The 18,547-nt window shown below is 52.2% G+C and overlaps 1 protein-coding gene across 3 annotated transcripts in view; it reads left to right on the forward strand.

The window, feature by feature from the left end:
* The window catches only part of RAI2 (retinoic acid induced 2), a 61,797-nt gene extending 44,248 nt beyond the window's left edge, over window positions 1-17,549 (forward strand). For 2 of the 3 annotated variants that reach the window (XM_081222007.1, XM_081222006.1), the window contains exon 2: window positions 15,352-17,549. In XM_081222007.1, coding sequence (XP_081078133.1) covers window positions 15,376-16,956 — 1,581 coding nt within the window. In that variant the 5' untranslated portion in view covers window positions 15,352-15,375 and the 3' untranslated portion in view covers window positions 16,957-17,549. The remainder of the gene's footprint in view (window positions 1-15,351) is intronic. The other variant, XM_081222008.1, reaches the window with a different exon arrangement.
* Window positions 17,550-18,547: the final 998 nt, after the last annotated feature.

Genomic DNA, 18,547 nt, shown 5'->3' on the forward strand with positions numbered 1-18,547 from the left:
CGTTGAGCCGGGGCCCCGCTGCTTCTCCCTCCCACACCCCTAGCCACTCGCACGGGTGGGCCCCTGGGGGTCTCCAGGGCGGAAGGCTGCTAAAAGGCTGGCCTTCTCTGCTCTCTGATGGCAGCTCCACTCCCCCTGGCCTCTCCCGACCCCGCCGGCTCTGTGAATGCCAAGGAGGTGGACTCTTTCAGTGGAGACTTATGCAGGAACCAAGCAAAGAATGGTCCCGAACCCATGTTCATAAATCGATTTAAGTCAGGAAGAACAGCCAAGGGAGTCAGTGCTTTTAGTGCAGAAAAGTATGCACGTGGAGGCTCAGAACTGGGCCCTGAGCACTTGGGCAGCTCCTGCCGTTCTGCTTTTCAGCCAGTGGGGCTCGAGTTGCTCGGAGGCTGCACGTCTGCCTGCCCCCAGCACCCGCTGTGCACAGAGCCGTCCCGGGGAGCACGGTGTCGGGTAAGGTGATGCCAGCTGCTGTTCTGAACAAGTCGAATGTGTATTGTGGCTCAAGTACAACAGAAGTTTATTCCTTCCTCACATAAAGCCCAAAGTAGATGTTCCCGATGGCTGGTCGCCCTCCACCAGGCCATGAGTCAGGTGTGCAGATTCCATCTTGTGGCTCCACTGTCTCCATCAGGTGGCTTCCAGGAGGTCCCTGTGCATCAAGCTGAGGGGAGGAGAAAGAGGTTGGAGCATCGTGTATGGAAGGTTTGTAGGAGCCAGCCTGGAAGTGCTGTACACCAAACTGCTAGGGAAGCTGGGAAACGTAGTCCAGGCAGATGAAGAGATGGGTATGGCCAACAGCTGGCCAGTTGGCCACAGATGACATACTTTTCTGGGAAGGGTGGGAATGAACCCTTACCTGGGACTCGTTGAGGTTTAGGAAGAGAGAGTTGTCCTTCAGGGGCCGGGGGTGGCTGGTGCAGGGGCAGTGGTGGAGCGGGGAGCTCAGGTTGAGGCCTGCTGCAAGAGCAGAAGCAGGCCAGGGAGCTCTAGGCTCTGGTCAGAGGTAAGAAGACACTCCCCCTTCACCACCCTCAGCGGCCCCCCACGCGGGGCCCTCTCTTCCCCTCCCCCGTCCCCCAGACCCACCTTCCCTGCATTGTGTCCTTCACATTCTTGGAAAGCTCTGACCCTTCCTCCCATCAGAACAACCATTCCCTGGGGATTCACAGCTCAGTTTGTGGGGGAAAAAGAAAAGCGGACAAACCAATTCAAGCCAAGGTGGTACTGATCTGCTGGGGCTGCTGAGAAAGTGGACGAGAAAATGAATGAATGTGAAATGCCTAGCAGGGCGCCTGGCACATAATAAGCAAATGCTTAGTAAATAGCTTATTATTCTCATCTTGTGAGAGTGTGTGTGTGTGTGTGTGTGTGTGAAGGGGGGACGGGGAGAGCTAGCCAAGTCCTGCAAATTAATCTCCTCATTCTTTTCCTCCCTATCTAATGGTCTCATGACTGAATCATGACCTTCTGTTCAGCAGGGCCTGTGGAAACATCAAAATTGCGTTGGTTGAGTCAGCAATCCTTTGGCGCATGGGTTCATTGCCAAAGGGCAACTTTTAACCCCCTTTGGAGGAGCCAGACATGCCTCTCTTGTTCACAGCACCTGGTCTCTCCCTCAGGCCCTCCCCAGCCCCGGGCCCCAGGCTCCACACCTTTTCTCTTGTGCCTTTCCTCCTGCTTCTGGACCGCCGGCCCCGCGCATTCCACCATCTCCTCTACTGAAATCCTGGCCCCGTGGCAAGACCCAGTCCACATTGTCACTTCTGGGAATAAGGGTTGAATGACTGGAACTCAGGGGTGGAGCAGGTGAGGACGAAGGAGAATCAGCATGGATCCTGGTTTGGGGACCACCTTGAGTGTTAGAGGGACGGCAGGCGGACTCACTCCTGCTTGCCCACCGTGGGGTGTATGCATGTGTGTGTGTGAACACACGTTCCAGAACTCTTCCCCGAAAGAAAATAGGAAATAACACCTGTAATCTTCGTCGTCAACCAGCCAGATGTTACACTGCAGCCTTTCCTCCCCGTACGGCACCCTTGCATTGTTTATGCTATATTAGCTGCAACCACGATACATGCTTTAAGATAAATATAGTGCATTTCTAGAATTTCCGAAGACTCACCAACCCAAAGATTCTGCAGAGTGCCTTGTTCTGTTCTTGAGAGAGCTTGTCTCCAGGCAGAGGGGTGCTTCTGACAAAACAGAATTCCAGAAAGAAGGCTCCCTGTTGAAACGACGAGTACTCTCCGCCCTCTTCCTGCATTGTCTGCGTACTTCTCAGGTCGAGGGTACTATTATTATTGTTTTTAGGCGGTATGCAGCTGATGAAGTGAAGTGGCATTTGTTTATTTATTGGTTTTTGGGCCCTGAGTTGGAACACAAGATCACTAGAAGAGAAACTCCCTCTATGACTCATCCCAGGAACATCTTGCATTCCAGCCAGCACAAATATGATTAAAAGAACTTTCTTGAGGGCCCAAATTATATTCTAGCAAAGGAGCACTTTAGCCAAGCTGAGCTTCTCTGGAACATTTTGCTTTTGGAAAGGGAGCTGTCTCTGGCCTCGTCATGTGCCTGGCTCTTTATGAGATCTCAAGGCACACTTCTAGCAGATTCCTCTGTGGCTTGGAGATTGTTACCATAACAGAGTGTCTTCTTCACAGGGGTCATAGAAAGTGCCAGCAGTTGGGGAAACACCTGGTCATGGTGGTCTGAATTGGTGACATTTGGGTCGTCACATAATAAGCACTAGAACTTTCCAGGGCATGGCTGGTGTAGCAGACATGGTTGACATCCCGTCCCCATGCCCTCTCAGGGTGACCCCTATACTGCAAAGGCTGCTCACTGAAAATACCTGTGGTTTTCCCTCAGGCTTGTTTTCCTTAGTCTCAAGAGTGCACTAGGCCCGCGTGCTGGGCTGGCTGGAAGTGCCAAGGAATTAACACATTGTCCAGGAGTAGCCCTTGACGTCTGATGGATGGGGGTTGGTGAATAAATGCCCCACCTCCCAGGCAGCTGTTCTCCACTGTCTCCCAGCGTTACCTGTGCAGCTGAGTCCCAGTTGCCCGTGGTGGTAACTAACTTGATAAGTTGGCTTCCTTCCTTTCCGAGTCTCACTGCTTCACTTCTCTGCTGGTGTTTTCTAGATCTTCTGCCAAAGAAACTTCTTGCAGTCAAGCCAGTCTGTGGAGGAGCCCAAACTAAGATAAGGAGCCAATTGGGATCATCAAAACCCAACAGCTTCCCCCCCCTTACTGTGTCTGCCACAGTTGGTGGTCCTTAGGCTTCCACCGTGGCTGTGACATTGCAGTAGCATGTGTGCATGGGGGTGCAGTCCTTTGAGACCCCTAACCTCTGCAGAGAAACCTGGTACGACAGAGACCAGAGCTGGAGGAGGTAGCCAGTTTAGTAACAGGGCCCTGTGAAGACAGTTCCAGATACTGCTAAAACCTCTAGACCCGGGAGCCACATACTCATGTGGTTCCTGGTATGTGAACAGCAAGTGTTTGTTGATTGAGTCTAGGAAGGCATTCACTTCCTCTGTAAGCTCTGAAGGCTTAAAGGGTGAGGCCATGTCCCATCCCCTTTTTGCACGTCAAGTGCCTTTTAATGGAGCCAGCAAACTTGGTCATAGCTGTAGGCTCTCGTGTCTATGGAGGGACTTCAAGATAAGTAGGATTTCTCCCTTTGGTTGGTATCTGAAATCGCTCAATTAGGATTTCATTTCTTTGTCCATAACATTATCACTGACTGAATTAAGTTTATTACACCAATAAAGGAAACATAATTCTTGAACCTATTAGTCATAGACCTCATTGAGAATGAGTTTATCAGCTCCATTCTGGAAAACCCAATTCTGATAGAGGAAACCCAATTCTGACTGCCCAAGGAGGGGGTGAGAGGTAGGCAAAGACAAAGATCAGGCACCAAAAGAAGACTAATCTATGTTGTTTTCTACGACTGACAACTCAAGTCATAAGTGAATGTGCTTGGTGGTTTTAAAAGCATGGGAGAAGCTTTCCTCGAATTTGGATCACCTTCCTCATGTACCTCTAGTGCTGGTGAACAATTTCCTATTTTCCCTCATTCTACTGGGAAGCTCCACTCCCGCCTCTCCCTCCACCACGCTGCACAGCAGCCAAGCGGTTGTAGCTCAACAGCGGTCCATTTTGGGCAGCTGAATAAAGCTCATTCAGCGTTTTTCTCACAGCTTTCCTCAGTTTCTCGGTTTTCTCTCTTCCAGCTGAGCAACCTTCTTTCCTTCAACTCTTGCCCAGTTATCTCAGAAAATTCCTCTGCTTTCTCTCTCCCTCTTGTCCTTACCCAATTCCTCTCCTCTTCCAGCCCTCCCTTGTTTTTGAGAAAATGCCCCTAATCTTGCAGCTAGGCAGGAGAGGAGAGAGCTATTTAGGCCCTTCTGTCACGGAGAAAGAAAACTGTAGGATCTGAAGCGAAATTATGCATCACAGCCAATCAGCTATAACTTTGGAACTTTACAAATGCTCATGAGTCCATATTCCAGATACAAAAGGCTCTGGCCACCTCTTCTTTCTCCCCCAGCCTCTCAGCCTGAATGAGATGTAGATTTTTGTATTTATTGAATTGTTTTCCCATTGTCTTTCATTTCCTGTAGGGCAACAGTGTTGTTTTCTATTTTCACTGCAAATGTTCAGTATTTCAGCTGTGCTGGGGGTTAAGTGAGGAAACCTCGCCATCAGATGTAATATTAATTCTATGGTAAATGCCTTCCCAGTTCCTAGCAGCTGATTTTAAAACGAACCTCTGAACAAACAGGGTTTTAACTCAGAAACTGAATGTACAAACCCATTGGGAGCGTTTGTAATGCTACTTAAGACGCTGAGAGGAAATATAGGCAATGGATCTGATAATGATGACAGTGATGCTAGTGACAAGGTGACAGTAATGATGGTGATGATATGATGGCTATGACAGTGACCATGATGATGATGAAGCTGCAGACAATGACAGTGGTGATGACGATGGTGACAGTAGTGGTGAGGATGATGTTAGCCATGTTATTTTTAACATTATCACCAACTTTTTTTTTTTTGGCTGCGTTGGGTCTTCGTTGCTGCGCGTGGGCTTTCTCTAGTTGCGGTGAGCAGGGGCTACTCTTCGTTGCGGCGCACGGGCTTCTCATTGCGGTGGCTTCTCTTGTTGCGGAGCACGGGCTCTAGGTGTGCGGGCTTCAGTAGCTGTGGCACATGGGCTCAGTAGTTGTGGCTCGCGGGCTCTAGAGCACAGGCTCAGTAGTTGTGGCGCACGGGCTCAGTTGCTCCGCGGCATGTGGGATCTTCCCGGCCCAGGGCTTGAACCCGTGTCCCCTGCATTGGCAGGTGGATTCTTAACCACTGCGCCGCCAGGGAAGCCCTAGCCATGTTTTATTGGGAACTTTCTAAGTGCCAGGCCCTGTGCCAGGTACTTTACACTGATTATTTCCTTTCATCCTTACAACCAGTCCAGCTCTTCCCCCCACCCCAGGTCTTTTTTAACCTCATTTTGCACAGAGGGAAACCGAGGCTTAGAACTAACTTGCCCAGGGTCACACAGCTAGCAAAGTTAGGCAGAGCTGAAATTTGAACCTAGGCCTGTCTGAGTTCGAAGCTTGTACTTCTGACCCCTCTCGGGAGTGGGGGGCAGGGGGCAGTGCCCAGGTGAGGCTGGCACAGTTTTCATGCCGAGAGTTGGTGAGGGGCTCATGTGCATTAGGATAAAGGGAAAATCTGAACTCCAGTCCTTTGCACCTCGCAAATCTGCACCCCTTCCTTCCAGTGACCCCTCGGAGGGTCTATTTCTGGCACACTAGTCTCTGGAAAATGTCCTGCTAATGACACGGGATTATAAACAGTCCTTTTCCCAGAACAAAAATTTAACCTTTGTATCTCAATCTAATTAGAAGTATTTTCTCTTCCAGGAGCAGGTTTTTTTCCCTCTTTGTTCCTTATTTAAGAGGTTTCTTTATTGCCAGAAAAATCTCCAAACACCATAGCTTTTTAAGATGATACACCCTGGCCAGAGGTCTTGAACTCGACCTGTGCTCCTGCACGAGATGGCCACTCCGGCACCAGCACCTGAGGGTGTTCGGGTCCCGTGTGTCCAGCTTAAGGCTCTGGGACCTTGGCCGAGTGCAGGGGTGGACACTCCTGGGCTCTCACAGCCCACATCCAGGTGAGTGTCCCCTGCCACCACCAGCAGTTCTTTATGATTTTCTCTGGTGATTCTGATCTGCGTGTCTCCCGTTCCCCTGGGCTCACCCAGACTTGAGGAGGGTGCTTCTCTCCTCTTAGTTTCAGGGGCAACCCTCTCTGGACAGTAAGCATTTCTCCTCTACCTTAGAGGGGTCCTCGCGCTGACATCTCTTCCCATTGCTGTGTAGGGACTGGCATTCTTTTAGAGACTTACCCCTTCACCTCTGCAAAAACTGTGCACCTTGAGGGAGCCCTGTCAGAAGCAGATCGCCCTGGGAGAGTATCAGTTGGTGAATCCTTGGGGAATTGAGCTGAGAGAGTAGGTAGCTTTTGAAAGAATACATACACGAGTGGACGTGAGCCTAGTTCTCTACTCCGGCCCCGCACCCAGGCCTGCAGCCCGAGGACCGCCATAGGTCCTCTGTGGGCAGGCTGGAGGTACTGGGGAGTCTAAAATTAGATCGGAAATGCAAAGACATCTGACAGTCTCCTCCTGGGCCAGAAAGGAACCAGGCCAGCTGCGTGGCACCCTCCACAGCCAGACCCCCAGATCCCTCCCGTGCTCTGGTGGAATCTACCATGTCGTAGGGACGTTTGACACATCGTGGGTTCCCGACAGCGCTGTGATGTCTTCACCCCGCAGACGTTGCTGCCCTGCTCTGCAAGTCGAGTCCCAAGAGAGAGAAACCATGCTCTGACTGAAGCCGAAGGGTCTTCTTACCTTCGCCCCTCCTTTTGGCCTTCTCTTCTCCCCTGGCCTGGTTTAAAGAGGAACCAGAACCCCCAAAAGAACCTCCCTCCTTTCTCTAACCTTTCCCTCTTCACCATTCCTGGTCCCTCCCTCCAAGCTGCTCCCCTCACCCACGCTGTGGGCTTTTGAGTTGGGAGGATAGGGAATGGAGTCTTCTCGGGGGTCATGGGAGTGGCCCAGAAAGACCCGCCCCTATTCTGCCCTTCCCCCACCCCCTCGCGCCCTTTCCCTCTTCCGTCCAAGTCTCTTGAATTCCCACACCTCCCCATCCCTCAGGACCCGCAGCAATTCCTAGAAGTCCGGGTTTGACTCCTTCCCGCAGGCACCACTCACTCGTGGGAGGCCTGAGTTAACTTTCCACCCCACCATGAGAGGGGGGCAGTACCCCACGTTACAGAAGAGGAAACTGAGTCCCAGGGACACAAAATGACTTTACCCCAGTCACAAAGAGCTCGTGTGTGTGTGTGTGTGTGTGTGTGTGTGTGTGTCTTGAATCTCATCTTTTACTTCTATTTCTTGTCTATTAGATATCATGGACTCGAGGGTTTATTTCATCTTTTTTATCAAGGTCCTCACCCATCAAACTCTATTTGAAAGTTTGATGGTTGAATCAGACCATCCCACATACTTTGGTGTTGGGCTCTGGTTAAGGGATACAGATGTAGCAGGGGACCCCTTTGACTCAAGTGAAATTTGAACCCAAGGCAGTGGCTGAGGGACTGTGCTTTTGAAGGGAGCACAGGTCTGAGAGTCTTGCACGCTACAACCTCTGAGCCTCACTCAACCTCTGAACCGCAGCTTCCTGTTCTGCAAAATGTGAGGGGTGGCCTGGGCCAGTGACCCCAAGACTCGTTCAGGCAGGGGGGACCCTTGGAAGTCTCGCTGGGCCTTGGAAGCTCTGGCTCTCCTGCTGAGTTCCAACTTTTTCATGCTTGCACTCCTATCAGGAAAAAAAGAAAGAATTGACCACCCCCTCGACACATACACATTGTTAAATTATATATGTCTTCCTGTATTTATTTATTACATATGCCATAAAATAGAAAAATGGGAATGAAAAGGATGAGGTGGTAAAACGGACATAAATAAGTTTTATGACGACTGTACCCTGCTCCCCGGGAAGGCCTGGGAGTGCCCTGGTGTCAATGGCCAGTTTACCATGCTCAGGCTCGCTGCTTCCTCTGCCTGTCTCACAGCTCCCATTTTTCACCAATATCACATCACATCAGAGCTAAGATTTGCACTCAGTCCTCTCTGGCAAAACTCCCCACGGCCGCTGCCCACCTTCATGAATGTGAGACTCAGTCACGAACTGCACGGCCACCACTGTTTTAATAAATGAAGTAACATGTTGGAGAACTCGTTCCCAAAGCTAACTTGGGTAGTCATAGTCCTTTTGGAGGGCCGTGTAGATCTCTGCGTGTAAAAGGCAATCAGCTGTAAGCCAGGTGACTATTTTGTGTTCTCCGTATTGTAGCCGATTTGGGAATACATTCATGTGATAATTATGTTCACAGCTTCAGTAGAAACGCCCTGTGCTGATGTTTGAAGCTCAGAAAATTTAATCACTGGGGCAAGTAATTGACAATTATTATACCCTATGGGGAGAGCAAAACCATTTTTTACCCAGTTGGAATTACTTCTTAGATATTTAGTACATATCAGGTCCTGAATGGTGAAACCATATCTACGTTGTATTAAAGGATGAAAGTTATGCTTTGCTCATTTCACTCGTAGTAAGTGGCTGGTGATTTTTATACAGAATTAGGTTGATCATTGAGGGTATAGTTTTAAGTGCTGGGTCGAAAGCAAGAAATAGAATAGGGTGCAGTTGGCAGGGGGAGGATGCTTACAGAGGTCTCTGGGAAGTCAGCCTTGCAAGAAGGAGTGACACCTCACTTTCTCCCGGGGGCGGGGGCACATGGGAAGACTCTGTGACGGCCAGGGTGGAAGTTGAGGGAATTCCAGACTTGATGGCTTTAATCTTTTCTGTGAAGTAAGAAGCAAGATCAGCCACTAAGAAGAAGGTTGGCTGACCAGGTGCCTTGTTCTCTGGACTTTGGATTAAGGCCATTCTGCCTGCACAGTAGAGTCACCTGGGGAATTTTTCAAAACCCCAATGCCCCGGCTCTACCCCAGACCAATTAAGTCAGAGTCTTGGTGGTGGGACCCAGGCATCAGTATTTTTTAAAGCTCCCGGGCGATTCTAATGTGTAGCCAAGTTGAGAACCAGAGCTAAGCCAGCACCTGTCAGATGTGAACGTGCACACAGATCATCCCGGGAGCTTGTCGAGATGCAGGTGCTGATTCAGGTGGTCTGGGGTGGGGCTCGAGACTCTGCATTTTTAGCAGGCTCTCAGGTAATGCTGCTGCTGCTCCAAGGACATTGATGATCCAATTCTGACCTGAAAAAATGATGGCTGCCTACAGGCTCCATAAAAACCAAAGCTGTTGATATTTTGCAGTTGGAAAACACATAGTATCGGGATATATTTTTAGAAAATGAATGTCTTTCTTAAAAATAAATTTATTTATTTTTATTTATTTATTTTTGGCTGCATTGGGTCTTCGTTGCTGCACCCAGGCTTTCTCCAGTTGCGGCGAGCGGGGACTGCTCTTTGTTGCAGTGCGCGGGCTTCTTATTGTGGTGGCTTCTCTCATTGCAGAGCTCGGGCTCTAGGCACACGGGCTTCAGTAGTTATGGCTCGCGGGCTCAGGAGTTGTGGCTCGCGGGCTCTAGAGCGCAGGCTCAGTAGTTGTGGAGCACGGGCTCTAGGCACGAGGGCTCAGTAGTTGTGGCTCACGGGCTCAGTAGTTGTGGCTCACGGGCTCAGTAGTTATGGCTCACAGGCTCAGTAGTTGTGGCGCATGGGCTTAGTTACCCCACGGCATGTGGGGTCTTCCCGGACCAGGGCTCAAACGCGTGTCTCCTACGTTGGCAGGCAGATTCTTAACCACTGCGCCACCAGGGAAGTCCCGAAAATGAATGTCTTAGAGGAGGAAATTTATCTTGATAAAATATCTAGGTGAGGCTGACTTCAGGGGAAGAGGAGGGCAGGTCACACCTGCAGGCTGTTCGGGCTGAAGGGGGCGTCCCCAGGATCGGGACCAGGGGACTCCAGAATGGCCCGCCCTAGATCATCCAGGTCCTGGAGGTGGAATCTGCCCAGATCACTAAGACTGCTTCCCCTGCGGCTGAGCTCACTTCCCCGTGACCTCACTCCAGTGGTTCCAGGGTCCTCACAGGGCTCCCAGGCAGCCAGTGGCCCCTGGCTTGCATTACCACGAGGTGACCCTGCCCACCAGACCTAGGAACCCAGTCCTCAAGCATTTCCTCAGGGGCGCTTGGCGCTGCAGACCAGGGGCCTTGTGGTCGTCTTGATAGTTGTTTCTGTGGTGAAAATGCTCTCAATTCACGGTACAAAATCAAGCCCCTCTCTAGAAGGTGATATAGGGCTCCTGGCATGCCCCCAGGGCTTTTGTCCAAATTCCCAGCTCAGAAATCAAGCTCTGCGTGAGGTGGTCTCGGGGATCCTGTCCTGGGTTAGAGTGGGGTTCACAGTCACATTCTGAACTTCCTTCAGTTGGGGTTGGTGCAGGCTCCTCAGGGGGTCCCCATGGGATCATTTAGGATGTAGCTGAGGGTATTAGGTTGAGTGTGTGAGTGTGTGAGTGTGTGTGTGTGTGTGTGTGTGTGTGTGTGTGTGTGTGTGTGTGTGTGGAGAGAGGGAGAGAGAGATTAAGTGTTCAATGCCCACAACAGGGAAATAGATGGACTCTACGACCTAGAGACGAGTCTAAATTATCTGAGTGGTCAACTGTTTTCACTGTTGCAATTAAGCTATAAATGAATCATTGTCCAAAAAAATGTCAATCTGTATGGAAGCCTGTAAGGTAAATTGAGTCCTTTGTGCGACGCTCTGGAGGCAGGAGGCCTGAGAGGCAGGCCCGGCTTGCAGGGCACCCAGTGGGGTGCACGCATGGGGCGGGTCACTGACCGACTGCCTGGGAGTTGGGCCCCAGGTTGGTTTCTTCACGAATGTAACTCCTTATCAGGAAAACGGCACACGTGTTGCTTTGCTTTGGTTTTCATTGTCTGTGTGTGTCGGAGAAACACGGGACCCTAGGATGAATCCATTCACAGGTCACCGTGTCAGACTCTTCACTGTCCACAAAGTGCTTCCGCATCTACTGTCTCGTCATTGGAGTCTGCCCCTGGCTCGTGACGGTGGGTGACTGCCATGTTCCCCTCCCTGGCGCCTGTGGGCCTGACCCTCTGCTCTCTCCACAACAAGAGCATGGTGACCTCTGTGATAACTGGCCTCTGGCGAGTTTTATTCAGCCTTTCTGGGTCACAGTTTCCTCATCTGTAAAAAAGATTGGGAAGAGGATAGAGACGTAAGCTTTAATGTCCCTGCCAGTCTTGATATGCCATGAGTCTATAAATGTGACAAGACGCTGGTTATGAGAACGCCAGGCTGCGAAAGGCCTAGATACTCATTCATGCCCTCCTTTCTGAAAGGATTCACCAGCTACGGTTATAAAGATGAGCAAGTGAGAAAGTTGTTTCTCATACTGGCAATGCCAGCATGAGGGGGAGGGTCAGGACTAGACAAGGTAAGTTGCGGTCCTGTGGGAGCTCAGTGGGGTTGGGGGAGATCTCAGAGGATGAGAGTCCAGAGTCTGACAGGTGAGCAGGAGTTGGCTGGGTGAAGGTCAAGGCCCGAGAGGGCTCCAAGCTGAGGGGCAGATCCTAGGGACAACGTGCCTCTGGTATCCTTAGATCTTCGTGATAGTTAGACAAGGGGTTCAGGTGGCAATTTTGTGACCCCACAGGTCTCTGAGCCCAATTACTGCCCCAGACAGTCCTTCCTCACCTCCCCAGCTGCTCTGTGCCTTGAGGCATCTCCCCAGGGTCTCCATCTGGGGGGCACGTAGGCAACTGGCCACAGGCCTCCAGCAACCGCAGATCCAGATCGCCCACTTCCCCTCCCTTTACGCCCCGCCCCATACCCCCAGGGGTAATGGGTGCAGGCCGAATGGATGGCCGATGTCATTTAAATCCTTTTGCCAACAATATATATATATATATATATATATTTTTGCGGTATGCGGGCCTCTCACCGCTGTGGCCCCTCCCGTTGCAGAGCACAGGCTCCGGACGCGCAGGCCCAGTGGCCATGGCTCACGGGCCCAGCCGCTCCGCGGCATGTGGGATCCTCCCGGACCGGGGCACGAACCCGTGTCCCCTGCACCGGCAGGCGGACTCCCAACCACTGTGCCACCAGGGAAGCCCTTGCCAACAATATTTTGAACAACCCAAACAAAAGGCTCCCTACCACCTCTGAAGAAATGGCACCCCCTCTGCTTGAGCACTATGTGGTGGCTTCTGTGACACGACCTCTGCAGTCAGCATCTGGCTTCTGGCTTGTCCTCAGGGACACAGACTTGCCCTGTGAGCCCTCATCTCAGGAGCTGGTTGTTATCCTCAGGGCATCCCTGGGGCTTCCAGCGCCAGCTCCTACAACAGTGACACCCACTCCGGCCCCCCAGCTGCTGACCCGGAGTCGGGGTGCGTGCTGTCAGGGTGAATGAGGGGAGGAGGAGAGGGCGGAAGAGGGGAAGAGCGAGCCCCCTGGGAGGCGGGAGGGTGCTTGACGCAGGCAGCGTAGTCCTGGGCCCCGCATGGTACGCGACGCGGAGCGGGTGCTCAGTCCCCGGTGGGGAGCGGCGGGCGTCGTCTCAGCAGGCCTCTAGGTGGGGGACCGGGGCTGCTTCCCGGGCCTGCCCGGCTCAGTCATCAGGCAGGTCCAAAGCTGTCACGTGGGAGGAGGCAGGGGTGGTAGTCCGGCCCTTGGCCCCCGAGATGCCGCACACCGCCACCTGCCTCCTGGCCTGTCCCGCATCGCATCTGGCCCCGGCCCTGTCCCCAGAGGCCAGAGGCCCTGGCAAGGGGCCTGATGGCAAGAGTTTGCAGGCACTGGGCGCCCCCTGGGGGCGGCACCCTCACCTGGCAGGACGGCCTCCTCGTATTCTGAGCGGGAAGGTTCTGGAGGATTAGCAGTCCTAGGACCAGGGCCAGGCCGGGAGAGGAGCGAGGCTGCGCGGGGAGAGATGAGGGCCGCCGCCGGAGCCGAAGGTATGTGCCAGGAGCCGGTGGCGGCGAGGTGAGGGCGGGCTGAGGGAGGCAGACAGGGACGGAGGCCGCCACATTTGGAAGGCGGGCACGTGTAGCCTGTTATGAGAAAGCAGCCTCATAGCTGGATAGTCCCAAACCCGCGGGAAACACGGGACATGACTTCCTCCGGCGGCCTGTGTCACAGGCCGTCAGAAGCTGCCTCAGACGGGTGGCCGTGGTGCCTTCTCTGACCGCTGCTGTCCTTGTCCTCACCAGCCCCGCCCAAGCTTCCCTTCAGCCTTCTGCCAACCCACCCTGAGTTGTGGCCACTGTGAGGGACAGGGCGACCTTTCGAAGCGCTGTCCGTGAGTGGCCGACAGAGCTCTTGTCCTGCCGAGGCTGATGCTCCTCCTGGCTTCACTCTGACGCCTTCTCATGCTAGCCAGTCTCTGTCCGATCAACGGCATATGCACCCCCAGTAGACTCTAATCCCCATGAAAGCAGGAGCATCTCCAGGACCATGACAGCATCTCCAGCCCCCAGCAAAGCGTTGGGCAGGCAGTAGGCATTCAGCAAATTGATTGGTTGGATGGATGGATGAATGCATGGAAGAATGAATGAATGGTGTATTGGAGGCATGGCATTTTCTGGGCTGAATCAGGGAGCACTCCTCTCGGGAAGAACCAGGCCCTTCAGCTGGGGCGAGCCCCCTCCGGCTCCCTGGGAACAGGCTTCCTCCGTACTCTGCCCCAAGGGCATCATTGGCCACCACGCTGGGCCACTTCGTGATCATTTGTGGAGCGCACCCTGCCCCTAGGGAGTGGGCTCTGGTGCCCTCCTTCAGAGGCCCTGCAGTGCGCCCTGCCGAGGGCATCACTCACCATTCCTTCTCCATAACGTTGTTTGCACAGCATCCTTCCCCTTGTCCTCCCCTCCTCCTGCTTCAGAGAAACTCCTTGTTCTGTGCATTTGACACGTTGTGATTGTCTGGAAATATTGCAGAGTTGTTCATTTCTTAAAGCTGCCTTCCTCTAGTGAGGCCTCGTTTGTTCACTTCTAATCCCATGGTGTGCTGGGCCGCCTCTCTTGTTTTGGAGGTTGTGTTGGTAATTTCGTGGCAAGGAGAGGACAAGTTGACCCCAGGACGGAAGTCTAGATGGCTCAGACAGGTGAGGTCAAGAATCGGAGTTGCCCAAGGCCTGCCCAGCAAGACTGAGGATTATTGAATTATTATTGAGCCCAACCAGACTCCAGGGCTGCACAGATCCCGGAGTTAGACATGGTGCCTGCCTTCTCCATGGTAACAAGGCTAAATATGGACGCGTTTCCATGGAGAGCCATATCGCAGCTGCAGCCCTGCTTCCTCCAGGAAGCACCGGCGCTGGGCTTCTTTGGCTTCTCAGGAGGTGGCCAGTGGTGCCACGGACATCAAGAAAGTATATCTCACCTTTGAGGATGTTTGTTTCCAACAAGGGTTCCATTTCCCCAGCCCTAGACTCATCAACATCTGTTCTTCTTGACAGCTAGAAGTTAGGAGAGAGAGGTCATGGGTCAGACAGACAGAATGGGGACAGTGACGCTGGACCCAACGAGCATTCGTGCAAGTTATCCTGTCTTCACTCCTCGGAGTGGCTTTTCCTATTACTGGAGGAAAGGGGGTGTCACTGGTTGGAGGGAGACCACTGTAATGAGCCTTGTATAAATACACTGCTGTTCCTCTCATCAAGCCTCTTTTGGAAGAATTATTGCTGCTACAAAGAGTTTTTTAAATGCTTTCCGTAACTGGGATGGCCCCCTTCCAATTTCATACAATATTCTAACGTGACAGGGTTCTACTTTTTTTCTTAAAGGAAAGTAAGTCTCTGCTGCATATTTGAATTTGAACAAGTCCCATCCCCGCATATCTTAACTGTCCAATAGAACAATGTGGAATGAAACTTTGTGTTTGTTGCAGGCTAAACATATAAGCTGAGTGAGTATTCGGCTTCACAATACTCTGTTTAACCTCACTTGGCTATTTAGTCGTTACATCATCTGTGTTTATAGTTTAATCGTCTGTTAAATTGGGGCTGTCCACGCACAGCTGATCGTATGGGTGTGTTCGTATATATTAGGAAATATCTGTAACATGTATGTATACACAGAGAGATGGGTGTGCTCCCCGGTTAACTAAGACGTGGAAACTTTTAAAAGATGTAGAGAGAGCTCTCAAGGCAATTATAAATAGTCTCGGAAGGAAGATTCATATGGTGTGTTCTGTGTTGCAGGCCGAGTGGCATCAGAGCTGAGTGATGGACGATCTGCAGTCCCAGAACCTCTCCATGGACATGACCGACTCCTCCCCTGCCTTGGCCAATAACAGACTGGAGAACGGCATGGCCCAGCTGATCACCACTGAGGCCTGGAACATCAACTCCACCGACCTGGTAAAGAAGGCCCTGGTGACCGTGCCGGCCCCGTCCATTCTGAACCCCCCGGCTGAGTCCCAAAGCGGCATGGCTCTGAAGGTAGCGGCCACCGTGCTGCAGCCCCTGTGCCTCGGGGAGAGCCCGGTGGTGATGCCCATTCACATGCAGGTGGAGGGCAGCTCCGCGCCTGAGCTCAACCCTAACAGCAACGCCACGTACGTCATGACCACACAGGGCCCCGTGCAGCTGCCGGTGGTGCTGGAGCAGCACGTCTTCCAGCACCTCAACTCCCCTCTGGTCCTGCCGCAGGAGGCCCCGTGCTCCTCCAGCGCCATCCACAGCAACCTCTTCCAGGGAGCCGAGGACCCCGAGGCCCAGCCCCAGCTCCTGGACCTCAGGATCCCCAGCCAGCCGCAGGAGCCCACGTTGCCCTTCGAAGCCGTGCTCCAGAATTTGTTTCCTTCGCAGGGCGCTCTCGGCCCTCCACCCTGTCAGCCTCCTCCGGGATATGCCCCTGTGCCCCCCCAGCCCTTTAACTCCCCCTTGTCCCCCCTGGTCCCGCCGGCCACCCTCTTGGTTCCCTACCCTGTGATCGTCCCCTTGCCCGTGCCGGTCCCCATCCCCATCCCCATCCCAGTGCCTCAGAGTTCTGAATCCAAGTTCAGCCCCAGCTTCCGAAAGCCGCCATCTTCCTTCGGCCTACACCCCTTTAAAGGCACCCAGACCCCTCTCCAGAAGGAGGAACTGAAGCCCTTCGACCTCCTCCCGCCGAGGGAGTACTTCCAGCTCGGCCGCCACACCGTCATCAAGATGGGGAGTGAGAACGAGGCCCTGGATCTCTCCATGAAGTCAGTGCCCTGGCTCAAGGCTGGCGAAGTCAGTCCCCCGATGTGCCAGGAAGATGCAGCCCTGGACCTGTCGCTGGCAGCCCACCGGAAATCTGAGCCTCCCCCTGAGACATTGTATGACAGCAGCGGCTCAGCGGACAGCCCAGGTCACACTGTGATGGAGAAACTTCCCAGTGGCACGGAAGTGCCCTTTGCCCCCACCACGCCCCATGAGGCCTCAGCCGTGATGGATAGTCACATGGGCAGCAGCGCCGCCGCCGAGCTGCCCAGCCAGCCCAGCGGTGAGGTCAAGGCTGAAAATAACATTGAGATTGTGAGCGAGTCCCAGGCGGCCAAGGTGATCGTCTCCGTGGAAGACACTGTGCCTACCATCTTCTGTGGCAAACTCAAAGGCCTCTCGGGGGTGTCCACCAAAAACTTCTCCTTCAAAAGAGAAGACTCCATGCTTCAGGGCTATGACATCAACAGCCCAGGAGAAGAGTCCATGGGAAACACGGAGCCCCTTAGGAAACCCGTCAAAAACCGGAGCATAAAGTTAAAGAAAGTGAACTCCCAGGAAATACACATGCTCCCAATCAAAAAACAACGGCTGGCCACCTTTTTTCCAAGAAAGTAAATAATGGCTTTTTAAAATTTTTATGATTATAATATGGGGAAAGGTGCATTGGTTTTATAAAAAGGCATTTAAAACAAATTATCTTTGTTAATTATTTTGGGGAGTAGCTGGGAAGTGGGAAGGCAAATTGGCTCTAGAGGCCGTGTAAGCAAGTTTCATTTTCTTTTTAAATTTTTGACTTTTCACAAATGAGTAAATAAGAGCAACCTATTTTTCAAGCAGATTGCACATTTTTTGCAGCTTTAATGGAATATTGGGTGAATCAGAGGGGTAAAAAAGCTATTTTCATTGCCACAAAGTGCTTTGATGATGTAATACCTAATAAAGGGTAGGATGAATATTTCACAATAAATGTTTGTTTGCACTAACTGGTTGCAGTATTCTATCATTTATAAAATCTGCATTCCTGAACTGGCATGGTTTGGCCAAAACTGTCGCTTGTGAAGCACTGCAAGTTATCCGTGTTTAGAGACCGAAGCTCTTCAGACATATTGGGCAAAGAAGAATCATATTGGCCTATGTCCTCAGAAAAGGAGGATTAGGGGCAGGACAGGAATAAAGGCACAGACGTAGAGAATGGACTTGAGGACACGGGGAGGGGGAAGGGTAAGATGGGACGAAGTGAGAGAGTGGCATGGACGTATATACACGACCAAATGTAAAATAGCTAGCTAGTGGGAAGCAGCCGCATAGCACAGGGAGAGAGATCAGCTCGGCGCTTTGTGTCCACCTAGAGGGGTGGGACAGGGAGGGTGGGAGGGAGGTGCAAAAGGGAGGGGATATGGGGCTGTATGTATATGTATAGCTGATTCACTTTGTTATACAGCAGCAACTAACACACCATTGTAAAGCAATTATACTCCAATAAAGATGTTTAAAAAAAAGAAAGAAAAGGAGGATTAGGCATATGTATGACCTCGAGCAAGTCATTTCCCCTTCTGGCCCCTTTCTTCATTTGTAGAAATGTGGCAAAGGGAGGGGGTGGGGAGGTGAGTTTCAAGTACCCAATACCCCCCTCTAGTTCACAGAGACCCTGGATGTGCAGAATTCTGTCTGAAACCTTCCATAGACTAAAGCAGACAAATATCTCTAAAGGGAAATTTACCTGCTTCTCCTCCCTCCTCCCAAAATTTAGCTGAAAGGACTTTCTCTTCAAGGGTAGTAGGAGCACTGTCCTGAATGACTAATAGTCTTGCAAGTCAAAAGTATTACCGAAGGCCACTCAGAACAAGAGGGCAGTCCGGTGGATTAGGAGGTGTCTCACGCAGGTTCCCGGCCCTGGGTAGGGATGTTTGGGTGTGGGGTCGAGGAGGGAAGAGAAAGCCATTCCTTATTCGTTTATCCCAGTGATTCTCAACTGGGGGTGATCATGCCCTCCAGGGAACATCTGACAATGCCTGGAGACGCTTTGGTTGCCATGGCTTGGGGAGGGGGGTGCTCCTGGCACCTGGTGGGCAGAGACTGGGATGCTGCTAAGCATCCCACAGTGCACAGGGCAGCCCCCAGGGCAGAGAGTGATCCAATCCCCATGTCCGCAGCACTGAGGCTGAGAACCCGCCGTTAAACCATCTCTCGATGGACAGAAGCGATG

This window comes from Mesoplodon bidens (genome assembly GCF_964165515.1).
Source record: "Mesoplodon bidens genome assembly, chromosome: X".
Taxonomy (NCBI): Eukaryota; Metazoa; Chordata; class Mammalia; order Artiodactyla; family Ziphiidae; genus Mesoplodon; species Mesoplodon bidens.